General features: G+C 43.3%; 2 protein-coding genes across 4 annotated transcripts in view; both read left to right on the top strand.

Moving 5' to 3' along the window:
• Positions 1 to 25,131, top strand: part of LOC309384786 (uncharacterized protein) — a 51,807-nt gene extending 26,676 nt beyond the window's left edge. Inside the window, exons 1-5 of one of the 2 annotated variants that reach the window (XM_081938567.1) lie at positions 18,465 to 18,721; positions 18,929 to 19,043; positions 19,163 to 19,218; positions 20,832 to 20,961; positions 22,973 to 25,131. In XM_081938567.1, coding sequence (XP_081794693.1) covers positions 18,557 to 18,721; positions 18,929 to 19,043; positions 19,163 to 19,218; positions 20,832 to 20,961; positions 22,973 to 24,813 — 2,307 coding nt within the window. In that variant the 5' untranslated portion in view covers positions 18,465 to 18,556 and the 3' untranslated portion in view covers positions 24,814 to 25,131. Of the gene's footprint in view, positions 1 to 18,464; positions 18,722 to 18,928; positions 19,044 to 19,162; positions 19,219 to 20,831; positions 20,962 to 22,972 lie in introns of those variants that run through there. The other variant, XM_081938566.1, reaches the window with a different exon arrangement.
• Positions 1,784 to 9,498, top strand: LOC309384772 (uncharacterized protein). 2 transcript variants are annotated; one of them, XM_081938522.1, is made up of 5 exons: positions 1,784 to 1,999; positions 2,272 to 2,386; positions 2,497 to 2,564; positions 4,693 to 4,822; positions 6,683 to 9,498. In XM_081938522.1, exons 1-5 carry the CDS (start codon positions 1,847 to 1,849, stop codon positions 9,277 to 9,279), a joined length of 3,063 nt encoding a protein of 1,020 aa, XP_081794648.1. In that variant the 5' UTR covers positions 1,784 to 1,846; the 3' UTR covers positions 9,280 to 9,498. The 2 variants fall into 2 exon arrangements, with proteins under 2 accessions (XP_081794648.1, XP_081794647.1); XM_081938521.1 differs by having other exon boundaries at positions 1,784 to 2,011.
• Positions 25,132 to 26,148: the final 1,017 nt, after the last annotated feature.

Raw genomic sequence — 26,148 nt, 5'->3', positions numbered from 1 at the left:
GAACTTTCAACTGGGTGGGGAAACCGGAAAGCTTTCAGATTTGGGTTTTCCCAGATGTGCCAACATGGATCTCTTAATAAAATGGAACTTTGAGGAATCTTTTGTCTCGGACTCTGATTTACTTTCGGATGCTATTTGGAACCCTGACAGACGGGTCACCTGGGGTGTTCGTCAGAAGAGGCTGGAGGGGTCTCTGCCCTTTCTGCTTCCGCCTTTCAATGTGAAGCTGAGTGAAAGATGTGAAAAGGGTACCTATATGTATTGAATTAAAGAAAACATGCATAAAAATGATTTTCCTGATTGTGGCTTCCCTTCCTGTGTCCCAGCTTCCTCGCCTTCAGGCCGGAGTTCCCAACAATCGCAAGACACAAGCTGTGTTTCCCAGAGAGCCTCCTGGTCATTCTCATCTGACTTCCTGGCTGTTTCTGACAGGATTTGGACCCTTTTGAGGCTTCCTCCAATCTCTGCTCAGTCTTCAGACGGCTTTTTTTGAGGGAAGTGCTTCAAATCCCCCAGAGAGAGAATAACAACTCTTGTTATTCTATTTTTCTCCATCTCCACAAACAGTTTCCTAGACAGGAAGGAGAGAAAGTTGGAGAAAGTGCCGCCTGTGGAGACGTTGATGCCTTTGTCTGACAGGGAGGCATTGAGAGCAGCCTTTCCTCCCACTCCCATCATCCCCGCCCTCTCCCTTCCCCCAGATGCGCTTCTCTTTCCCGCCCTTTCAAGGGAATCCTGCAAAATCCAGCAGGGGGCGCCTTCTGCCAAAAGAATCCGGCACTTCCCTATTGGGCCACTGGAGGGCGAAAGTCACGGCTGCCTTTGTAGATTAGGCCATGAAGGAAATGACATCATACAGCCGTGCCTGTCTAGGACACCTCACTCCCTCTCCTTAACCCCTGGGGCTCCGCAGGAGGCGGAGAGGATGCGGGAGAGTCTGGCGGGGGGAGATCCAGACGTGCCCCGGGCGAGTTGGGGGCTCTTTCCGTGCAAAGGGAGGTAAAGGAGAGAGAGACCTGCGTCCAGTCCTCCTCTGGTTCAACCCCGGGTTCCATGCTCCCCAGCCGCCCTCTGCACGCAGGGAGAAAGGAGGATACCAGGAAGGCGGCGGGGATGCGGGGATCCCTTCCCTTACATGTGTCCTGGGAAGAGCCCGAGTGGGGGCAGCGGAGGGTCGGCCTTGCAGGGGCCCAGCAGGAGAGGAGAGAAGCCGGGCGAGGAGGAGGCAGGATTCGCACCGGGCTCCCCGAGGGCCCGATCCTGTCTCCGGAGGGGGGGAGAAGCGGGGCGGCCTCTCCAGCTGCCTCCTTCCCGGCCCTGCGCTGGGATGAGCCGCTTGGGGTTGGTTGGGTGAAGGTTCTTCAGTGGCTGAATTCCACTTTCCAATTCTTGGCTTTTCTTTTTCCTTCCATCTCAGATGCAGAAACCTGAAATCTTTGCAAGGCAAAAGTTTCTCTTGGGGAGGAAAACAAAGAGCGGAATAACTTGCAGGGATCCGTCCTGAAGCCCCAGAAATTCCCCTGTGAAGGAAAAGGCACCTGGAGACCCACCAGAGTCCTTGGACCCACCTGGAGTTGCTCTGCAGGACAGAGAAAGGATGGAGACACAACCTTTTGACAAGGAGGGAAGCGGAAAAGACCCTTCAGCTGCTCAGCCTGGGAAGGGGGGGAAGCTCTGGACAAGGACTGGGCAGAAGATCCTGGAGGAGGAAACCATCTGCCCTTCAGAAGTTCAGCTGCAGAATTTCATCCAACACTGGGAGGCTGAAGGTCCCCGAGGACTTTGCAGCCGACTCCATGACTTTTGCAGGCGATGGCTGAGACCAGATAAGCACACCAAAGCCCAGATGCTGGACCTGGTGGTTCTGGAGCAGCTCCTGGTCCTTCTGCCCCCAGAGATGGAGAGCTGGGTGCGGGAGTGTGGAGCAGAGAGCAGCTCCCAGGCGGTGGCCCTGGCTGAAGGCTTCCTCCTGAGCCAGGCAGAGGAGCAGAAGGAGCAGGTCAGGTTGCAGGTGAGAGACTTTAATGTAGGGAGCCCAAAAGGGAATAAAGGATGAGTTTGAATACTTCACCCCTCCTTCACAAATTTCAGACATTCATAATATGTGATGATGTCCCACCAATTTTGTAGGAGATTGTTCCATTGTTTTCTCACTCAACCTCACGGATGGAATATTGGGGGCTTTGAGGTCGTGTTCCGAATATAAGAATCCGCTTTGTGTCGTGTGACGTACATTAATTCTGCTTCTTTTTTCCTTCCTCCTATTGAAAGTGCTGCACTGTGGAGATCAGAGATCCTGAGGGAAAGAAGAATCCATCAAATCCGCCTCAGGATATATTTTTCAAGAAGATCCCTTGGGAAGATCTAAATCAGGACATCTCAGAAGGTAATCCTCCAATTACCAGAGAGATCCATCTGTCTTACCTGCTTATATTCTGTAGTATACCTCCTCTTCTTTTGTTAAATATGCATTTTGAAATTATTTTATCATTGCAGAGAAACAAAGAATGAAGTTTTCTGTTTTTTACGATGGAGCTCAAAGTGTGATTGAACCTCCAAATCAAGTAAGAAAGGGAAAAATTATTAGATTTGCATTCTCCTTTCCTTCAGGAAGTGAAGTGGGTGTGCAGAGTGTTCTCTCATTCTATTTTTCACCGTCGTTTGGACTGGATTATTTTTGTATTCCTGCACGATATGGAGGGCATAATAGCTGTTTCAAATTGCTGTCAACCAGTTTAACATTTTCTGTAGATTATTACTGTGACAAATGGTTTGTCATTTCTATCCTCTGAAATGTTTTTTTTTAAAGACCACACAGGTTAACTGGTTCTCTATGAGTTTACAAGAAGTAATTTTTTAAAAACCTTGTTCATAACCAGTAGCTCAAAAATAAGCATATCACATTAAAAATTAATACAGAATTTTAAAATCCAAAGTGAGTGGCCACAGAGCATGTCATCGTGGTACGATAGGCTTTAAAATAATTTCCAATCCTCTGCTTCCTGAATTAAGAGATGAAACATTCCTGCTTTGCAAAGGCTGAGAAACTACCTTCCCAAAGAATTATCTCTTTTTTGTTTTCTTCGATTCAGTCCATGGCTTAGACTACTAGATCAATAAATGATATAGAGCGATAGATCGGTTGATCCAGAAGTGGGATTATTTTACTGAAAGGCACTAAATTTTGCAGAATCAATCAGCTTGATAAAACGTCCCCAAATATTTCTTTAGTCAAATAAATTTTCCAAATTGTCTCTTTTCTCACCTAAAATTAGAGCTTGTGTGAAGCATAGCCATTTAAGTTAGCGCATATCTTTGCTTTGGGAATCTGGGAACAATGGAGCAGAATAACAGAGTTGGTAGGGATCTTGGAGGTCTTCTAGTCCAACTCCCTGCTCAGACAGGAAGTCCTATAACATTTCAGATAAATGGCTGTCCAATTTCAATACAATACAATAGTAGAGTTGGAAGGGACCTTGGAGGTCTTCTAGTCCAACCCCCTGCCTAGGCAGGAAACCCTATACCATTTTTTTTCCAGACAAATAGCTATCCAACATCTTCTTAAAGACTTCCAGTGTTGGGGCATTCACAACTTCTGGAGGCAAGCTGTTCCACTGATTAATTGTTCTCACTGTCAGGAAATTTCTCCTCAGTTCTAAGTTGCTTCTCTCCTTGATTAGTTTCCACCCATTGCTTCTTGTGCTGCCTTTAGGTGCCTTGGAGAATGGTTTGACTCCCTCTTCTTTGTGGCAACCCCTGAGATATTGGAACACAGCTATCCTGTCTCCCCTAGTCCTTCTTTCTCTTAAGCTAGACATGCCATTGATTTCTTCTCAAACTCCTCCAGTGCTGAAGCATCCAGAACTTCTGGAGGCAAGTCATTCCACTGATTAATTGTTTTCACTGTCAGGACATTTCTCTTCAGTTATAGGTTACTTACTCTCATTGAATAGTTTCCATCCATTGATTTTTGTCCTGCCTTCAATTGCTTTGGAGAGTAGGTTGAGCTCCTCTTCTTTGTGGCAGCCCCTTAGATATTGCAACACTGCTATCACGTCATTCCTAGTCCTTCTTTTCATTAAACTAGACATATCCAATTCCAGCTACCATTCTTTTTATGTTTTTCGTCTCCAGGACCCCAATCATTTTGGTTGGCTCTTCTCTGCACTCTTTCTAGAATCTCAAGATCTTTTTTTACATCTGGCAACCAAAACTGGATGCAGCATTCCAAGTGTGGTCTTACCAAGGCATTATAAAGTGGCACTAACACTTCATGTGATCTTGATTCTGTCCCTCTCTTAATGCAGCCTATGATAGGGTTGGTTGTTTTTTTTTGCAATTGTAGCATACTGCTGACTAATGTTTAAGTGATTGTACACTAGGACTCCAAGATCCCAGTTGTACTTTCTACTGTTGAGCCAGTATCACCTATTCTAGGCCTGTGCATTTAGCTTTTCTTTCCTAAATGCTGAACCTTACATTTCTCACCATTGATTTTCTTTTTGTTAGATGGCGCCCAATCTGTCAATCCTTCTATATCTCAAGCTTATCTTCTGGAGTGTTGTTATTCCTGTCAATTTGGTCTTGTCTGCAAATTTGAGGAGTTCCCCTTTCTATCCTCTTGTCTAAATCATTGATGAAGATGAGCAGCTCTTGCAAATCCTCCAGTTCTGTTCTTTTTCCTTTGTTCAGGAGAGTCTGGTGTCCTTCGAGGAGGTGGCTGTGTCTTTCTCTGAGGAGGAATGGTCTCAGCTGGATCCTGACCAGAAAGCGCTGCATTCGGAAGTCATGCTTGAAAACCATAGAAATGTAGTCTCCCTGGGTAAGAGTTTTCTAGTCCCCAATCAGAGAGTTCAAGATGACAGATTATAGTTAGTTTTTATTTAAAAGATATCGTCTCCTTAGAGGGAGAAGGAAAGGATCAATATGTCTTTGCTTACATGTTTTCTGTGAAAAGCATTCTCCCAATCAAATTCATGAACGGAGGCCTGATGTAGTATGACTCAGAGAATTCTAGGGTACAGGTAAATCCCCACGTTACGACAATTCACTAAGTACTTAAGACCCGGTCCTGAAAATATAAATGTTGCAACACAACGGCTGTCATTCACACTTACAAACAACAGAAGAGGTGCTGCAACATTCGCTCCATCTATACCCCCACCCCAGCCTGCTGAGACTTACATTGTGATGATATAGCGAGATGTCGGTTCCTTTGCCTACTTTGGTGAATTTGCAGAAAACAGAGGCCTAAAATAGTGAGAGATATGTGAGATCAGTAGTATGAAATCTCACACTAGTGATCTCACGTGATCTTGTACTACAGTACTTTAAGCCTCTGTTCTCTGCTAACCAAGGCCTGTTTCAGTTCTCACAGGTCTCTTCTGAAATCAACACAACATAATAAATCTTAAGTTTCCACCTAATTCCTCCTTGGTTGTTTCTCCTGATTATTCCTTATACTCAAAACTGACTTAAGATTTATGCATGTATGTATGCATGTATATGTATTTATATATATGTGTGTGTGTATGTATATATTCATAGATTTTCACGGGTGTAGGTATGCTGGTCTTGTTGTATTCGGGTCTTTTCCCATGCAAGATTGAGATTGTCTTGGCAACGTTTCGGCGAGGTCTCACTCCCATCTTCAGGCTGGTGTTTTCGGCTTAAAGCATGATCGGAGCTGCCGTCTTTCTATAAATCTTGGTGGAGTGCTGGCGTTGTTTCAGTAAGTGGATTGATTGGCTGTGTGGCTCTATCATGATTGGTAGATTGGTGCTGGCTGTGTGTTGTTGTTTTGGGTTGTAATGGCCGGGGTGGTGGGTGGGGCTTGTTTGTTGACCAGGGCTGGTTTCCAGATGTCTGGCAGGCGGGAGGCACAAGAACGTAGTAAGAAAAAAAGAAAAAACTTCCTCCCTTTTCCAGCACCTTAAAGCTACAGGACATGAAATTAATTTTGAAGGAACCAAATTAATCTCCAAAACTGAACACTTCAACAAGAGAATAATTATGGAAGCTATTGAAATAGAGAAACACCCCCACAACATAAATAAATGTGACGATGCCTCCCACCTGCCAGACATCTGGAAACCAGCCCTAGTCAACAAATGAGCCCCACCCACCACCCAGACTGTTACAACACAAAACAACAACGGACACACAGCCAGCACCAATCAGCACCAATCTATCAATCATGATACAGCTACACAGCCAATCAATCCACTTACTGAAACAACGGCAGTACTCCACACACACCCCACCAAGATTTATAGAAAGATGGCAGCTCCGATCACGCTTTAAGCCGAAAACACCAGCCTCAATCTCAATATGCATGTTTTGGTATATTTGGGTCTTAACCCGAATATACCAAAACATGCAAACCTGTACCTGAAAATCTACGAAAACGCACACACACACCACACATACACACATACATATATATATGTACCGGGTATGCCCAAATATGGGAGAGAGCACATATATAAATAATTGAAAACAAAGAGATATTTTCAAACCTTTCATGACTCACAAATATAGAAATCATATTACAGCACTGTAGGCATGCAAAATACAATCAAATGGAATTCCGGAAAAATTCAAAGTAAATTCACTTGAATTTCTACAATTTGATCTTTTTCTCTAACCTTGTTAACATTTTCATTTCTCTTGTGCTTTGAAGGTAATAATGGGCAGGAGAATCAAGATTCCTCTGAACTGTTCCAAGTGATCAATGCTAAAGATGGAACGGAGAAGTTTGGGTTTGGAATGGAATTCGAAAACCATGAGAGAAACCAGTCAAATAATTGGAATCAGGAAAGCTCATCTTCCACTGATGCTCCGATGCAAGAGTTTCTTGCCCAACAAGAGAAAATAAGGAACAAATATATTGGGAAAAGTGAGAAGCTAATCAATGATAAATTGCATGTAAACGAACACTATTTAACCCAAAACAAAGGAGAAGACACTATAAGACACAACGGACAAAATTACAATGGAACATTCATTTTTTCTCATGGAAATAAGTCCTTCACATCTCAAAAAGTGATTCACACAAAAAATAACCCCAATGAAAGTTTGGAATCTGGAAAACATTTTAGAACAAGCAGGCAACTAACTTCCCATGAAAGAATTCACACTGGGGAGAAACAATGTTCAGAAGCACCCATAGCCCACGCAGCTCAGTCCCTCCAAGCACCAGGAGAGAAACCCTATAAATGCATAGAGTGTGGGAAAACCTTTATTCATAACAATGGCCTTAGAAACCACAAAACAATCCACACAGGAGAGAAACCATATAAATGCATGGAATGTGGAAAGACCTTTGCTCTGAGCAATAGACTTGCTGTGCACAAAAAGATCCACACAGGGGAAAAGCCATTTAAATGTATGGAGTGTGGGAAAACCTTTACTCAAAGTGGTCATCTTATTTCCCATAAGATGATCCACACAGGGGAGAAGCCATTTAAATGCATAGAGTGTGGAAAGACCTTTGCTCACAGAGGTAATCTTATTTCCCATCAGGTGATCCACACAGGGGAGAAACCATATAAATGCATGAGTTGTGGAAAGACTTTTGCTCGTAGTGGTCAACTTAGAAACCACAAAAAGATCCACACAGGAGAAAAGCCCTTTAAATGCATGGAATGTGGAAAGACCTTTACTCAAAGAGATAATCTTATTTGTCATAAGATGATCCACACAGGGGAGAAGCCCTGCAAATGCATGCAATGTGGTAAAACCTTTACTCGTAGCTATGAACTTACTATGCACAAAAAGAGACACACAGGAGAGAAACCATATATGTGCATGCAGTGCGGGAAAACCTTTACTCGTAACTACGAACTTACTATTCACAAAAGGAGACACATGGGAGAGAAACCATATAAATGCTTGCAGTGTGGGAAAACCTTTACTCGTACCAATGAACTTACCATCCACAAAGAGATCCACACGGGAGAGAAACCATATAAATGCATGGAGTGTGGAAAGACTTTTGCTCGTAGTGGTCAACTTAGAAACCACAAAAACATCCACACAGGGGAAAAACCATTTAAATGCATGGAGTGTGGGAAAACCTTTACTCAGAGCAATGGACTTAGAAAACACAAAACGATCCACACGGGGGAGAAACCATATAAATGCAGGGAGTGTGGAAAGACCTTTGTTTATAAAAGTAGTCTTACTAACCACAAAAAGATCCACACAGAGGAAGAACCATTTAAATGCATGGAGTGTGGGAAAACCTTTACTCATAGCAATGGACTTAGAAACCACCAAAAGATCCACACAGGGGAAAAACCTTTTAAATGCATGGAGTGTGGGAAAACCTTTACTCAAAAAGGTCATCTTATTTCCCATAAGATGATACACACAGGGGAGAAGCCATATAGATGCATGGAGTGTGGAAAGACCTTTGTTCAACGTAGTCATCTTGTTTCCCATAAGATGATCCACACAGGAGAGAAACCATATCAATGCATGCAGTGTGGTAAAACATTTACTCGTAGCTATGAACTTACTGTCCACAAAAAGAGACACACGGGAGAGAAGCCATATAAATGCATGCAGTGTGGAAAAACCTTTACTCGTAACAATGAACTTACTGCCCACAAAAAGATCCATACTGGAGAGAAACCATATAAATGTACACAGTGTGGTAAAAACTTTACTCGGAGCTATGAACTTACTATCCACAAAAAGAGACACATGGGAGAGAAACTACATAAATGCATGGAGTGTGGGAAAACCTTTACTCGTAGCAATGAACTTACTGCTCACAAAAAGATCCACGTGGGAGAGAAACCATATAAATGCATGGAGTGTGGGAAAATCTTTACTCGTAGCAATGAACTTACTGCTCACAAAAAGATCCACGTGGGAGAGAAACCATATAAATGCATGGAGTGTGGGAAAACCTTTACTCATAGCAGTGTCCTTAGAAGCCACAAAAAGATTCATACTGGAGAGAAACCATATAAATGCATGGAATGTGGAAAGACCTTTGCTCTGAACAATAGACTTACTATCCACAAAAAGATCCATACAGGGGAAAAGCCGTTTAAATGCATGGAGTGTGGAAAGACCTTTGCTCAGAATGGTAATCTCTCTTCTCATAAAAGGATCCACACTCGGGAGAAAGCATATAACAATAGCAATTCCACTTCAGACTTATATCCCACTCCACAAAGTTTTATAGCAGTCTTTGAGCAGTTTACAAAGTCAGCATATTGTCCCCAGAAATCTGGGTCTTCCTTTTACCGACCTGAGAAAGATTAAAAGACTGAATGAACTATGAGCCAGCTCAGCTTTTCCTCCATTTTGGAACTGGTTTTCTTTTTTCATTCAGAGCCTTTCAGTGAGCACAACAGCTGGGTTATCCACAGTGTTCACCAGAAGAGACTGGGGTCTCTGCCCATTCTGCTTCTGTCTTTCAATGTCAGGCTGAGCAAATAATTTGAATAGGGCACTTGTATGTATTCAAGAAATTAAAAAAAAAACAAATGCATAAAAATACAATACAATACAATAGTAGAGTTGGAAGGGACCTTGGAGGTCTTCTAGTCCAACCCCCTGCCTAGGCAGGAAACCCTATACCGTTTCAGACAAATAGCTATCCAACATCTTCTTAAAGACTTCCAGTGTTGGGGCATTCACAACTTCTGGAGGCAACTTCTGTTCCACTGATTAATTGTTCTCACTGTCAGGAAATTTCTCCTCAGTTCTAAGTTGCTTCTCTCCTTGATTAGTTTCCACCCATTGCTTCTTGTTCTACCCTCAGGTGCTTTGGAGAATAGTTTGACTCCCTCTTCTTTGTGGCAACCCCTGAGATATTGGAATAATGCTATCATGTCTCCCCTAGTCCTTCTTTCTCTTAAGCTAAACATACCCAGTTCCTGCAACCGTTCTTCATATGTTTTAGTCTCCAGTCCCCTAATCATCTTTGTTGCTCTTCTCTGCACTCTTTCTAGAGTCTCCACATCTTTTTTACATCGTGGCGACCAGAACTGAATGCAGTATTCCAAGTGTGGCCTTACCAAGGCATTATAAAGTGGTATTAACACTTCACGTGATCTTGATTCTATCCCTCTGTTGATGCAGCCTAGAACTGTGTTGGCTTTTTTCTGATCGTGGCTTCCCTGCCTGTGTCCCATCTTCCTCCACTTAAGACTGGAGTTCACAACAACTGCAAGACACAAGCTGCGTTTTCCAGAGAGTCTATTTCCCATCCCACCCCGCTGAGTCTTACCGTGCGACGATGTGGCCAGCCATCAGTTCCTTTGCCTGCTTTGGTCCATTTCCAGAAAACAAATGCCAAACCTAGTTTAATGCAAGATCATGTGAGACAAGTAGTGCAAGGTCTCAGACTTACTGATCTCGCGTGATATCGTACTACAGTACTTTAGGCCTCTGTTCTTTACTAACCAAGGCCTGCAGATCCACGGCAAAATGCTTTGCAGAGAAAGGGAAGGCCTCTTTATTTTCAAAGACTTTTGCCCTGGACCTTGTGCAGTCCTCAGTTCCTAAAGAACACAGGCCTAAAATACTGCAGTGTGAAATCACACACCACCCTTGGACCAACTCTTGCCTCACCTTATGGCAGCAACACTGTCACTGCGTTAATTTGTTTGCTAGTCGAACTGAACTGAATAGTTACTGAAAGAGTTACTGCGCAGGTCATAAGGTCTTATCAGCAATGATGTACTGTGTCTGCTCATTACACATTCCAGAGACTTCTTTCCTTTTGATCTTTGTCCGTCTGCCAGGAAACTGGGAGACAAATTGCTTTTGCCAAAATGTAACAATTAGATTTGCTTTATTTTCTTATGTTCTTATTTTTGTATTAAAGCTTGTTTTTAATTAGAACTTGTTAATGGACTTCATTTTCGCTTCTCGAAGATATGCCTGTTTGGAAAAGCCGGCGGTCTAAGCCTCACTAGTTCAGGGTGAAATTTTTTCCCCTGACAAACACCAGCAGGGGCACAGAGGTTTGGAGGAGGCACGTGATCCAACCCAATAGATGCGCAGCCACCTGCCCACTCTCTCCGTCTTTGCCCACAGCCAGGGGTGGGATTGGTTCAGGCGAACTGGATGTTAATTTTGCATCCAGTTTGCCAAAACGGTTGTTGCAAGGACCAGCAGGCCCTGCCCACACCTCCCCCCCCCCCAGGAGTCTCTGTGCTGCCCGTCCATCATGCTAGGTAAGTGCAGGGCCTCCGCAAAGGTTCTGGGAGGGCAAAAAATGCCCCCCCCCCAAGTCTAGAAACGGGCCCATTTCCAGCCTCTATAGGGCCTCCAGAACCCGGGAACTTAAAAATAAACAGGAACTGAATAGGCAAGGGATCAATTTACCATGATGGCTGCATGTACAAATAAATTCAAGATATGAGAAAGATGTCAAAATATAAGATTTTTACAAAAAACAAACATAATTACCGTATTTTTCGGAGTATAAGACACACCATTTCCCCCCCAAAAACAGGCTGAAAATCTGGGTGTGTCTTATACGTCGAATACAGCATTTTTTGCCCCTCGAAGACCTGCCCACTTCACCAAAATGGCTGTGCATACCCTTGTGGAGGCTTTCAGAGAGCTGCTGGGGGCTGAAGAGGGCAGAAATGATCAAAGAACGGCCTCTTCCCCCCCCCCCCCCCCAGCAGCACTCTATAAGCCTTCATAAGGCTATGCATGCATTTTTTTTGACAAAAATGCAACATTTTTGTGACAAACCAGCCATTTCTGGGGGGCCCACCCCCTCCAGGAGCACTCTGCAAGCCCCCCCCCCAAGGCTATTCATGCCTTTTTTTAAAACAATGGGACATTTTTGGGAGGTTTGCAGAGTGCAAAAAAATTTTCCCCCCTTTTGGAAAGCTCTTTAACTGATTGATGAGAATTACATTGATCAAGTGCTGTGCCAGCAGAAACAAGTCTTAGGTGCTGCAGATTGTCAGCAATTTCCTTCTCCAGCACATGGATAAATACACCTGGAAACATCTTCCTACCTACCTACTCTCTTTCCCTACCTACCTACCTGTTCTGACCCCCCTTCCTCCGTTGCCCACACAGCACACACACTCCAGAACAGTACAAGGGAACAAGGTTTATTACACCAACAGACAAGAGGTTTTGTGGCAGCAAGCCACCAAGACAGAACTCATAGAGATAGAACACACAAAAGCCGCTATCCAGCTGGCCAGGATCCCAGACTAGAGTTGCTGGCTTAAGTCCTTTGTTGATTGCTACGCAGAGCCTCTCCAGAGTCAACCCTTTTATAACCTAAAAAGGGCGTCTCCCAAACAGCACCTGAGAGCTCTTTACTGCCTATAATTACGCCCACGCTTCTTGCGTTTGTGGGCGTGCCAGAAACGGGCATCTAGAAACGCCCTGCTAAGTCCTGAGTCACTGTCCTCTCCGCTGCTCCAAGGCAGGGCATCGGGAGCCCTCCTCCTCGGGCTCTCACCGCTGCTCCATGCCTCTGGCGCCACCTGGTGGCCGACCAGACTCTCGGATTCCTGCTCAGCCTCCAAATCCTGTCCAGGATCGCCCACCTCCTCTGGAGCTGACTCGTATGGAGTATCACTCTCGGAGTCTGGTGACAGCGGCACCGGCTGGGCCACAACACCTACCTACTGTACTTTTCTCTCTCTCCCCCTTTATCTACCTACTTACCTACCTACTCTCTCCCCCTATCTACTGTATTTCTCTCCCCCTCTATCTACCTACGTACCTACCTACTCTCTCTCTCCCTACCTACCTACTGTATTTCTCTTTATCCCTTTATCTACCTACCTAACTACTCTCTCTCTCTCTCCCTACCTACCTACTGTATTTCTCTCCCTCTCCCTCTCTATCCCTCAATCTACCTGTTCTGTCCCAAGCCTCTACAATATATAAGGACACAGACTTGGCTGTCTGCCACAACTAAGGAGAGAGATAAGCAACCCCTTTGTTGGGAGCCCAGAAAGCTATCTCTATGAAGCAAGGCTTGAACTCACGAAATTCTCCCAATGTTTCTCTACGACTGGATCAGTAAATTGTTGTTTCCTGCAAAATTCCCCTCCCGTTACCCCACCTATAAGCTCTCCGGGAGGGGCCAATCAGTAGCCACCTGCTCCTATTTCCTTCTGTGACCCTTTTTCCAAAGCTGCTCCCTCCTCCTCGCAGCCCTATGCATAAGTACGTCAGGGACAGCCTCCCTTTGTTCTTCCTCACTGGTCCCAAACTCAGACGCCACCTGGTGGCCAACAGGCCTCTCTAATCCCTGCTCTGACCCCGAACACCCCCCAGAGTCTTCCTCAGCCTCCAGGGCAGTCCCATAGTGTTCATCGCTGTCAGATTCCACCAACAGCTCAGATGGCCGCTGTTGGGCCACAACACTACCTACTTACCTTTTTTAAAAAATTGCCTCTTCAAAACCTTGCTGTGTCTTATACTCCGAAAAATACGGTAGATCAGATCCTAACAGGAATAAATGAAAAACTAATAAAAATTGTTATAACTATTTACTGAGCTTTAGAATGGAAAAACAAGTAAAGGGAAGTATGCTACTGTGGGCTAAAAACTTTGGCTATTCAATAGAATTAGACAAATGGCAAAAGCTGTGGGAGATGAATTATTCATTAACAATGTCAACAGCATATAAAGAAAACCTATATAAAATGTTTTACAGTTGGCACTTTCCACCAGCAAGACTAGCCAAGATGTTTAAGACCATGTCAGCTAAGTGCCAGAAATGTAACCAGACACCGGGCTTGCGTTACCACATGTGGTGGACATGCCCTATGGCAAAAAAATATTGGACAAAAATACACACTTGGATAGAAATAATGTTAAAAGAGCACAAAGACTTAAAACTAGAAATATTTCAGTTGGGCATTATATTAGAAAAATATACTAAAGGAAATACGTATTTAATATTACATGTATTAACATTGGCTAGAATTCCATTTGCGTAACACTGGAATAACAGATCCTTACAGAAGAGAATGTAATAAAAAAGTACTAGAATGTGCAGAAATGAATAGACTAACACTTAAAATTCAAGGCAAGGAAGACACTGAATATATTTTAATTTGGGATTCATGTTATCAATGGTTAAATTAGTAGAAACAAAAATTAGATTTCTTTAAAAATACAAGAGAATGACTAATATTGTAAAAATGGTTTATCAAATGTATAATTAAGCACTATTCTCATTATATGTTTATGATTGTTATGAGGCATGACTGTGATTATATGATTATTACTAATATTATAAATACTATTGTTATGATGATGATGACTATTGTTCAAATTAACTGTACCAAGACAACACACTGTTTATATAGACCAGGGATGTCAAACTGGATTTCTTTGAGGGCTGGATAAGCATTGTAGCTCTCCCCAGTGGGTGGTGCACACGAGGGGGGGGGGGAGACAATGCGTGTGGTGGGGGAGAACAGATGTGTTGGTAACATAGAAAAGCAGACGCAGACAGGAATAAGGTCGAAGGGCACCCACACAGAGCATTGTTCGGGGCTCCCTTTTATTGTCAAACTTCTCAGAATAGCAAAAGCTCATTGAACAGAAAATCTACTTGGCAACTATTGATTGGTTTACAGATGCATGCTTTCCTCATGGACACCTCATGGTATAGATACATGACTCTCCACTTTAGTTAATATTTTGCTGCATGGAATGTGATGTCTACGTGTAGATTCCATCGTGCTTTTCTTGTAAGCAAAAGAATTAGAGGAAGGAATGTGGACTTTGACTGATTTAATCAATGTGGTTTGCCAACTACTGATTAACCAATTAACCTCACACAGATGCCTCTGCAGCACCCTGCCAGCCAAAATGGGACGTGCAGCCCGTTTTACGGGCCTTTTCCAGCCCCTTTTTGGTCCATTTTCCAGGCTGTTTTTGGATAAATTTGGATTATTAAACTTTCTGTGTCAAATGCAGAAAAGAAATAGATACATACAAATTAAAAGTTACCTCCTTTTAAAATGGATTTTTAACCACTTTTCCACCCTTTAAAATTCTCTTGTTTTGCTTACTGTCACTAACCTTTTTGTGTCATTGTCGACTCCAAATGTGGTGGAATATTTTCATTTTCACTTTTCATTTATGGTCCAATGATATATCCCTCCATAAATTATCCAAAGGGCTTAAGCTTCCTAGTCACATTGGTTGAGGTGAATTTCCTACTCAATCCCTACGTAAAAATGTTTTCCCCCCCATTATAGTTTAGACTGATATTCCTTTTCCACAATCATTTTTTGCATCTGTCTTTACACAAAGGGGAAAAAAAGTCCAACCTATCAAAAACAGCACCACAAAAATCAGATTAGGAACACAAGTTGAAATAGAGAAGAAAATGGTAAGTGAGCACCTGTCTACCCTAGATGAGTTCAAATCACCAGGACCGAATGGTTTACCCCCCAGGGTTCTGAAGGAAATTGCAGACAAGATCTCAGAACCACTGAACTACATCTTTCATAGATTATGGAGCACCTGGGAACTGCTAGAGGACTAGAAAAGAGCTGATGTGGTTCCCATCTTCAAAAAAGGGAAAAAAATAGATCCAGGAAACTAGAGACCTATCAGCCTGACCTCAATACCAGGGAAGATTCTAGAAAAGATAATCAAGCAACAAATTAGCGAACACCTAGAAGTAAACAAAGTAATAGCCAAAAGTCAACATGGGTTTGTCAAAAACAGATCATGCCAGATTAATCTTATTGCATTCTTTGACAAAGTGACAAAATTAGTGGACCAGAGGAATGCTGTCGATATAATTTACTTGGACTTCAGCAAGGCATTTGATAAAGTAGACCATAACCTACTACTAAATAAAGTAGAAGAAAGTGGGTTAGACAGCATCACCACCAGATGAATTCGTAACTGGCTGACCAACCGCACTCATCGTGTAGTCCTCAATGGAACTGCATCTACATGGAGGGAAGTATGCAGTGGAGTACCCCAAGGCTCTGTTTTAGACCCAATACTCTTCAACATCTTCATCAATGATTTGGATGAGGGGATGAATGGGGAACTCATCAAATTTGCAGATGACACCAAGCTGGCAGGAATAGCCAACACTCCAGAATATAGGCTTAAGATACAGAAGGATCTTGACAAACTTGAACATTGGGCACTATCTAATAAAATGAAATTCAATGGTGAAAAGAGTAAGGTTCTACATTTAGGCAACAAAAACGGAATGCACAGGTACAGTATAGGTGGTACCTTGCTCAGTAGTAGTAACTGTGAAAGGGATCTTGGAGTTCTAGTGGACAACCATTTAAATAGGAGCCAGCCGTGTGCAGCAGCTGCCAAAAAAGCCAACACAGTTCTAGGCTGCAACAACAGAGGGATAGAATCAAGATCACTTGAAGTGTTAATACCACTGTATAATGCCTTGGTAAGGCCACACTTGAAATACTCCATCCAGTTTTGGTTGCCACAATGTAAAAAAGATGTGAAGACTCTTGAAAGAGTGAAGAGAAGAGCAACCAAGATGTAGGGGAATGGAGGCTAAAACACATGAAGAACGGTTGCAGGAACTGAGTATGTCTAGTTTGATGAAAAGAAGGACTAGGGGAGACATGCTAGAGTTCTTCCATTATCTCAGAGGCTGCCACAAAGAAGAGGAAGTCAGGCTATTCTCCAAAACACCTGACAGTAGAACAAGAAGCTGTGGGAATTCTCAGGAATACTGCATTCTGTTTTGGTCACCACAATGTAAAAAAGATGTGGAGACTATAGAACGAATGCAGTGAAGAGCAACAAAGATGATTAGGGGACTGGAGACTAAAACATATGAAGAACGGTTGCAGGAACTGGGTATGTTTAGCTTAAGAGAAAGAAGGACTAGGGGAGACATGATAGCAGTGTTCCAATATCTCAGGGGTTGCCACAAAGAAGAGGGAGTCAAACTATTTTCCAAGGCACCTGAGGGTAGAACAAGAAGCAATGGGTGGAAACTAATCAAGGAGAGAAGCAACTTAGAACTGAGGAGAAACTTCCTGACAGTTAGGACAATTAATCAGTGGAACAGCTTGCCTCCAGAAGTTGTGAATGCCCCAACACTGGAAGTCTTTAAGAAGATGTTGGATAGCCATTTGTCTGGAACGGTATAGGGTTTCCTGCCTAGGCAGGGGGTTGGACTAGAAGGCCTCCAAGGTCCCTTCCAACTCTGATATTGTATTGTATTATTGATCTTCCTTTCTTAATTTCGTAATTCCACCCAGTCAGAGATGAAACAAGCTTTTCTCCTCTTTGTTTCTCAATTAAAGAGCTTCGTTATGAGGTAAAATTTTCGGAATATCCAGAGATTTCAAACTTTTCTCCATTTTGAAACTAGTCTTTTTTTCTTTTAGCTCAGGGTGGCCGTGACGGGAGGGGCCTTTCCCCCGACTCCCACGCCCATCATCCCTGACCTCTCCCTTCCCCTCAGCCGCTCTCCTCTTTCCCGCCCTTTGTAGAATCCTGGCACTTTGCGGCCAAATCCACCAGGGGGCGACTTCCACAAAGACAAGGGAGAGCCAGGCGCTTCCCCATTGGGCTCCTGGAGGGCGGACGTCACAGCGGCCGTTCCGGAGGAAGCTGCGAAGGACGTGAGATGACAAGCGCTTGCCGCTCTAGGACGCCGCACTCACTCTCCTTAACCCCTGAAGTTCCGCAGAACTCGGGGGATGCTGCGGGAGAGTCTGGCGGGGAGAGATGCAGATGTGCCTCGGGTGAGGATGATGGGCTCTTCCCTTGTCCCATGCTCCCCAGCCGCACCCTACATGCAGGGGAAGCGGGGATGCCTGGAATGCGGCGGGGATCCTGGGCTCCCTTCCCTTACAGGTGTCTCGGGAAGACCCCGAGTGGGGGGGGGGTTGCGGAGGCCCAGCAGGAGAGGAGAGAAGCCGGGCGGGGAGGAGGCAGGATTCGCACCAGGCTCTCTGAGGACCCGATCCTGTCTCCGGAGGGTGAGAGAAGCTGCCTCTCCAGCTGCTTCCTTGCGGTCCCTGCTTGGGTGGTGGGTGGGGACTCCGCCCTGCGCTGGGATGAGCCGCTTGGGGCTCCGGGCAGGTTGGGGGAATGTTTTTCATTGGATAAATTTTAATTTCTAATTCTTGGCTTTTATTTTTTCCTTCCATCTCAGATGCAGAAACCTGAAATCTTTGCAAGGCAAAAGTTTCTCTTGGGGAGGAAAACAAAGAGCGGAATAACTTGCAGGGATCCGTCCTGGAGCCCCAGAAATTGCCCCGTGAAGGAAAAGGCGTCTGGAGACCCAGAAGAGTCATTGCACCCACCTGGAGTTGCTCTGCAGGACAGAGAAAGGATGGAGACACAACCTTTGGCCAAGGAGGGAAGCGGAAAAGGCCCTTCAGCTGCTCAGCCTGGGAAGGGGGGGAAGCTCTGGACAAAGACTGGACAGAAGATCCTGGAGGAGGAAACCATCCGCCCTTCAGAAGTTCAGCCGTGGCAATATGGGGAGGCTGAAGGTCCCCGAGGACTTTGCAGCCGACTCCATGACTTTAGTAGGCGATGGCTGAGACCAGAAAAACACACCAAAGCCCAGATGATGGACCTGGTGGTTCTGGAGCAGCTCCTGGCTCTTCTGCCTCCAGAGATGGAGAGCTGGGTGCGGGAGTGTGGAGCAGAGAGCAGCTCCCAGGCGGTGGCCCTGGCGGAAGGCTTCCTCCTGAGCCAGGCAGAGGAGCAGAAGGACCAGAACGAGTTGCAGGTGAGAGACTTTTAGGAAGCTCAGAATGGAATAGAGAATGTGTTTGAATACTTCACCCCTTCCTATCAGATTTCTCTGCATTAATAATATGTGATGATGTCCCACCAATCCTTGTAGGACATTTTTCCATTGTCCCCCCCCCCCCCTACTTTATGTTGCGTGATGTACATTAATTCTGCTTCTTTTTTTCCTTCCTCCTATTTGAAGTGCTGCAATGTGGAGATCAGAGATCCTGAGAGAAAGAACAACCCACCAAATCTCCCTCAGGAGCTATTTTTAAGGGGGATCCCCTGGGAAGATCAAAGTCAGGACATCTTAGGAGGTAATCGTATATCCTCAGATTACCCATCCTCAGTCTTACCTTCACTCTCTCTGTTCTTCTATAGAATACCTCCTCCTATTTTGTTAATTATGCATTTTGGTATTATTTATTCCCTACAGAGAATGGACAGAGAATTTATGATGGAGCTCAAACAGCGGTTGAACCTCCAAATCAAGTAAGAAAGGGAAAAGTTATTAAATTTGTATTCTCCCTCCAGGAAATGAAGTAGGAAATGTGCAGAGTGCTCCCTCCTTCTATTTTCCCCCCTTGTTTGGACTGGGTTATTTTTGTGTTCTTCCACAACATGGACAGCAGAATAGCAGATTCAAGTTGCTGTCTTTTTGTAATTCTTTGACTTGCAATTGTGCAAGGATAACGAAAAATAAATATTTGCCACATTACCATTTTTGAAAAGCTTTCTTTATAACCTCCAGTTCAAAAATAAAAAAAATCATATTAAAAAATAAAGCATACTATTAAAATCCAAAGGGAGTGGCCACATAGAGTGTGTAATCAATATACTATGGGCTACTAAATAATTTCCAATCCACTGATTAGGACATCAAATATTCCCACTTTGGAAAGACTGAGAAATGACGTTCCCGGGGAATTTTTTCTTTCTTTTTATCTTTGATTCAGCCAATGGCTGAGACTACTAGATCAATCAATGTTAGACAGAGCAATAGATCAGTTGATCCAGAAGTGGGATTAATGTACCGAAAGGCACTGAAGTCTTTGCTGAATCAATAAACTTGATAAAACTTCCCCAAATATTTTTTCACTTAAAGCAATTTTCATGTTTGCCCATTTTCTTACCTCAAACTAGGACTTGTGTGAAGCACAGCCACTTAACGTAGTGCATATCTTTGCTTTGGGAATTTGGGAACAATGGAACAGAATATCAAAGTTGGTAGGGATCTTGGAGGTCTTCTAGTCCAACCCCCACTCCTGCTCAGACGGGAAGCGCTATAACATTTCAGATAAATGGCTGTCCAATTTCTTCTTAACCACCTCCAGTGTTGGAGCACCCACAATTTCTGGAGGCAAGTCATTTCATTGATTAATTTATCTCACTGTCACGAAATTTCTCTTTAGTTGAAGTTTGGTTCTCTCCTTGAATAGTTTCCATCCATTGCTTCTAAAACAGTGCTATCATGTCACCCCTAGTCCTTCTTTTCATTAAACCAGACATACCCAATTCCAGCAACAGTTCATTGTATGTTTTAGCCTCCAGTCCACTAATAATTTTTGTTGCTCTTCTCTGCACTCTTTCTAGAGTCTCAAAATCTTTTTTAAATCTGGCAACCAAAACTGGATGCAACATTCTAAATGTGGTCTTAGCAAGGCATTATAAAGTGATACTAACATTTGATCTTGAGTCTATCCCCCTCTTAATGCTACCTATGAATCTGTTGGTGGGGGTGTGTATTTGGCAACTGTAGCTACGCTGCTGGCTCAAGTGATTGTCTACTAGAACTCCAAGATCCCTGTTTCACTTTCTACTAACTGTTGAGCCTGATATCACTTATTCTGTGCCTTTGCGTTTGGATTTTCTTTCCTATATGTAGCACCTTCCATTTCTCACCGTTGATTTTCATTTTGTTAGATGGGACCCAATCTTTCGATCCTTCTATATCTCAAGCTTATCTTCTGGAGTGTTGGTATTCCTGTCAATTTGGTCTTGTCTGCAAATTTGATGAGTTCCCCTTCTATCCTCTTTTCTAAGTCATGGATGAAGATGAACAGAGCTTGCGAATCCTCCAATTCTGTTCTTTTTCTCGTGTTCAGGGGAGTCTCGTGTCCTTCGAGGAGGTGGCTGTGTATTTCTCTGAGGAGGAATGGTCTCAGCTGGATCCTGACCAGAAAGCGTTGCATTCGGAAGTCATGCTTGAAAACTATACGAACGTGGTCTCTCTCGGTAAGAGTTTTCTTGTCCCCAATCAGAGAGTTCAAATGTACAGATTATAGTTAGTTGTTTTAAATTTAAAAAGTCACTAATCCGATATCGTCTCCTGGGAGGAGGGAGAAGGAAAGGATCTGGCCTTCTCCTACTCCAAGAAAGGAAAGAGTCAGTGTCTCTTTGTTTACATCCTTTCTGTGCCATTTCATATCTGTAAAATATAAAAAAGATTGCTGCTATGAGTCTTCTGCACGTCATGTGAGAGGAATGTGTTTTCAAAGACTTTTGCCCTGCTGTGAACTTGGACTCTTAAGAAGTCGGACCTCATGCAGTCCTCAGTTCATAAAGAACACAAGCCTACAGTACTGCAGTGTGAGGTCACGTGAGATCAGTACCCTGAGGTCTTGTACTACTGGTCTCATGTGATCTCGCACTAAAGTAGCTTAGCCCTTTGTTGTCTGTGAACAGAAGGCTGTACCTGATCCGGCCAGAACTGAGGAGAAATTTCCTGACAGTTAGAACAATTAATCAGTGGAACAGAAGTTGCCTCCAGAAGTTGTGAATGCCCCAACACTGGAAGTCTTTAAGAAGATGTTGGGTAGCCATTTGCCTGAAATGGTATAGGGTTTCCTGCCCAGGCAGGGGGTTGGACTAGAAGGCCTCCAAGGTCCCTTCCAACTCTACTATTGTATTATTGTATAAAGTCCTTTCAAGCCGATGAGACCTTGGTGCAGCGAAATAACCATTCTTAAAGCCTCCCATTCTTTCCAGTCTCAGTGCGAAGAGTGCTTACAAACCAATGGGAGGCTTCAAGCAAGGATTTAGCTCCAAAATCTCATCGCTGGGATCAAGGAACAGGCCGAGCGGGGATTCTCACCCGCCAGGCAGACACATGCAGCAGTTGTTCCAGGGTACACTGGGGAAGGAGGAGCTTGTTTCAAAAGTGATTCATTTCTCACAGGTCTCTGCTGAAATTAACCTACCCCAATAAGTCTTTACTTTTCTCCTATATGCTACTGTTGGATGTTTTCCCTGATCATTCCTTAACTCAAAACTGATTTTGAGTTAGATTTGCAGATGGATGGATGGATGGATGGATGGATGGATGGATGGGTAGATAGGTAGATAGATAGATAGATGATAGATGGATGGATGGATGGATGGATGGATAGATAGATGATAGATGGATGGATGGATGGATGGATAGATAGATAGACGATAGATAGATAGATAGATAGATAGATAGATAGATAGATGATAGATGGATGGATGGATGGATGGATAGATAGACGATAGATAGATAGATAGATAGATAGATAGATAGATGATAGATGGATGGATGGATGGATGGATGGATAGATAGATAGATGATAGATAGATAGATAGATAGATAGATGATAGATAGATAGATAGATAGATAGATAGATAGATAGATAGATAGATAGATAGATGATGATAGATAGATGATAGATGGATGGATGGATGGATGGATGGATGGATGGATAGATAGATAGATAGATAGATAGATAGATAGATAGATGATAGATAGATAGATAGATGATATAGATAGATAGATAGATGATAGATAGATAGATAGATAGATAGATAGATAGATAGATAGATAGATAGATGATAGATAGATGATAGATGGATGGATGGATGGATAGATAGATAGATAGATAGATAGATAGATAGATAGATAGATGATAGATAGATAGATAGATGATATAGATAGATAGATAGATAGATAGATAGATAGATAGATAGATAGATAGATAATGATGATAGACAGACAGACAGACAGACAGACAGACAATTGTAAAGAAAGAGATGTTTTCTAGACATTTTCAAAACTTTCATGACTCATGATTATAGAAATCATCATGTCTATATCACGCCACTGTAAGCATGGAAACATACAACCTAATGGAATTTCGGAAAAATTCAAAAGGAAATTCACTTTACTTTCTAATGTTTGATCTTTTTCTCTAACCTTGTTTATCATTTTTATTTCTCTTTTGCTTTGAAGGTAATAATGGCCAGGAGAATCAAGATTCCTGTGAACTGTTCCAACTGATCAATGCTAAAGATGGATCAGAGAAATTTGGATTTCGAATGGAATTAGAAAGCCATGAGTGGAACCAGTCAAATAATTGGTATCAGGAAAACTCATCTTCCACTGATGCTCTATGGCAAGACCTTCTTGCCCAACAAGAGAAAATAAGGACCATCTATCTTGGGAAAAGTATGGAGCTAATCAAAGCTAAATTAGATGTAAATGAACACTATTTAAGCCAAAACAAAGGAGAAGTTGCTATAAGAAGACACAATGGACAAAATTATAATGGAACATTCATTCTTTCTCTTGGAAATAACTTCCTTGCATCTCAAAAAGTGATTGACACAAAAGAGAAGCCTTATAAATGTTTGGAATGTGGAAAATGTTTTAGAACAAATGGGCAACTTACTTGCCATAAAAGAATTCATACTGGGGAGAAGCCATACAAATGCAGAGAGTGTGGTAACCAGTTCAGAAGATGTAGTAATCTTATTTCTCACAAAATGATCCACTCAGGAGAGAAACCATATAAATGCATGGAGTGTGGGAAAGCCTTTGCTCTGAGCAGTAGACTTACTATCCACAAACTGATCCACACAGGAGAGAAACCATATAAATGCATGGAGTGTGGAAAGACCTTTGCTCTGAGCAGTAGACTTACTGTCCACAAAATGATCCACACAGGAGAGAAACCATATAAATGCATGGAGTGTGGAAAGACCTTTGCTCTGAGCAGTAGACTTACTATCCACAAAAAGATCCACACAGGAGAGAGACCATATAAATGCATGGAGTGTGGAAAGACTTTTGCTCAAAGATGTCATCTTATTTCCCATAAAAGTGTCCACTCAGGAGAGAAACCATATAAATGTATGGAATGTGGGAAAACCTTTAGTTATAAAAGTGGACTTAATGTCCACAAAAAACTCCACACAGGAGAGAAACCATATAAATGCATGGAGTGTGGAAAGACCTTTGCTCAACGCCATTATCTTGCTTCCCATAAGATGATACACACAGGAGAGAAATCATATAAATGCATGGTGTGTGGGAAAACCTTTACTCATAACAATTCACTTAGTATCCACACAAAGCTCCACACAGGAGAGAAACCATATAAATGTATGGAGTGTGGAAAGGCGTTTGCTCTGAGGACTACACTTACTATCCACAAGAAGATCCACACAGGGGAGAAGCCGTATGAATGTATGGAGTGTGGGAAAACCTTTACTCATAGCAGTGGACTTACTATCCACAAAAGGCTCCACACAGGAGAGAAACCATATAAATGCATGGAATGTGGAAAGAGCTTTGCGCAAAGCGGTTATCTTGCTTCCCATAAAATGATCCACACCGGAGAGAAACCATTTAAATGCATGGAGTGTGGAAAGACCTTTGCTCAAAGAGGTCATTTTATTTCCCATGAGATGAAACACACAGGGGAGAAGCCGTATAAATGCACACAGTGTGGAAAGACCTTTACTCGCAGGAGTGTTCTTGCTATCCACAAGAAGCTCCACATAGAAGAAAAACCATATAAATGCCTGGAGTGTGGAAAGACCTTTGTTCTGAGCAGTAGGCTTAGTATCCACAAAAAAATCCACACAGGGGAGAAACCATATAAATGCATGGAGTGTGGAAAGACATATGCTCGGATCTACGATCTTAATTCCCATAACAAAATCCACACGGGAGAGAAGCCCTATAAATGCATGGAATGTGGAAAGAGCTTTGCTCGGAATCATAGTCTTACTTGTCATAAAAGGATCCACGCTCGGGAAAAACTATATAGCAATAGCCATTCCACTTAAACTTATATACCGCTCCAAACTGCTTTGCAGCACTCTTAAGCAGTTTGCAAAGTCAGAATATGGTCAAAACCTGGCTCAAGAACAGTAGCTGTGAGTAGGACCTTGGATTTTGGTTTGGCTACTCTATTGAAAAGAAGGATTAGGAGTAACATGAAAGCAATATTCCAGTATTTGAGAGGCTGGCACAAAGAGGAAGTGGTCATTCCCCCCCCCCCCAAAGCACCAAAGGGCAAGACAAGAAACAATAGATGGAAACTAATAATGGAGAGAAGCAACCTGAAATTTTTGTACAGTTAAGACAATTAAGCGGGCAGAAGTCGGCAGGCGGGTGCCCCTGCACTTGCTCTGGGGGTGGGGGGGTAGGCAAGTGATGTTTCTCTGGGTAGAGGTGGGCGCCGTGGCAAGTGGGAGGGAGGTGGGAGGGACTCATGGGCTAAACATTTGGAGCCAAGCTCCAAGTTTTCAAGTGGGCTCTGCGGGGCCACTTAACAGGGAGGGAGACTCCTGCTGGTATGGTTCGCTTCAGCACAGTTGGGAAAGCAGAAAGCAAAGGAATTTGATCCTGTGTTCTCTTTCTCACTCTCCCCTTTCTCTCTCCCTCCCTCTTTCTCTCTGATTCTGATTCTCTAGTGTCTCATCTCCTTCTGGGTCTTGCAGGTGCTTCTTCCAGCTCTTTTTGTGCATGCAATACTAGCAAGGGCCAGAAGAAGTGTCCATGAGACTTAGCGAGAGATAAGGCAAGTACAGGGGCGCTTTGCTCCTGTGCTGGAATATGGAGCAAATCTCCATTCCCCGCCCTCGACTTTACCTTCTCAGGCCAGGAGAGGAGTGACTGGGAGGGGAGGGCGAGGGGCAGGGCCAGCCAGTGGTGGGAACATCGACTGCCACAGCAGATCGATGAAAGAGTTGCATTCAGCTCTCGAACCGCGGGTTGCCGACACCCGACCTAGACGAATATGGGAAATGGAGATACTGGATGGCTTTTCCTGGCCAGATGATTGACTTAGACTTCCCCCAAAAGCACCAAGATTCCTGGTCCCGACAAAAGCCTTTTTATTAAACGAACGTGAATTCATCTCCTTCACAATCAGCAAATGCCCGATAAACAGTTTTTCAAAGGTGAATTTATGACAACAGATCTTATCTAGCTGAAAAGCTGACATGTACATATTTTTGAAATGCAGTGCTGTGCAAGGAAAGACTTGACACAGAATCTCTGAGAATTACAGACAGATCTTCACACTCCTGAAATGAATCTAATAACCGAATGAATGAATTGTTTCCTGCGAAAGCGCACTCCCTTTTACTTCTCTTTTATTTCCTATTCACTGTCCA

This window comes from Natrix helvetica (assembly GCF_964273705.1).
Source record: "Natrix helvetica genome assembly, chromosome: 1".
Classification (NCBI taxonomy): domain Eukaryota; kingdom Metazoa; phylum Chordata; class Lepidosauria; order Squamata; family Natricidae; genus Natrix; species Natrix helvetica.
Note: the sequence above shows the minus strand (reverse complement) of the source record. Positions and strands in the feature narration are given on the sequence as shown.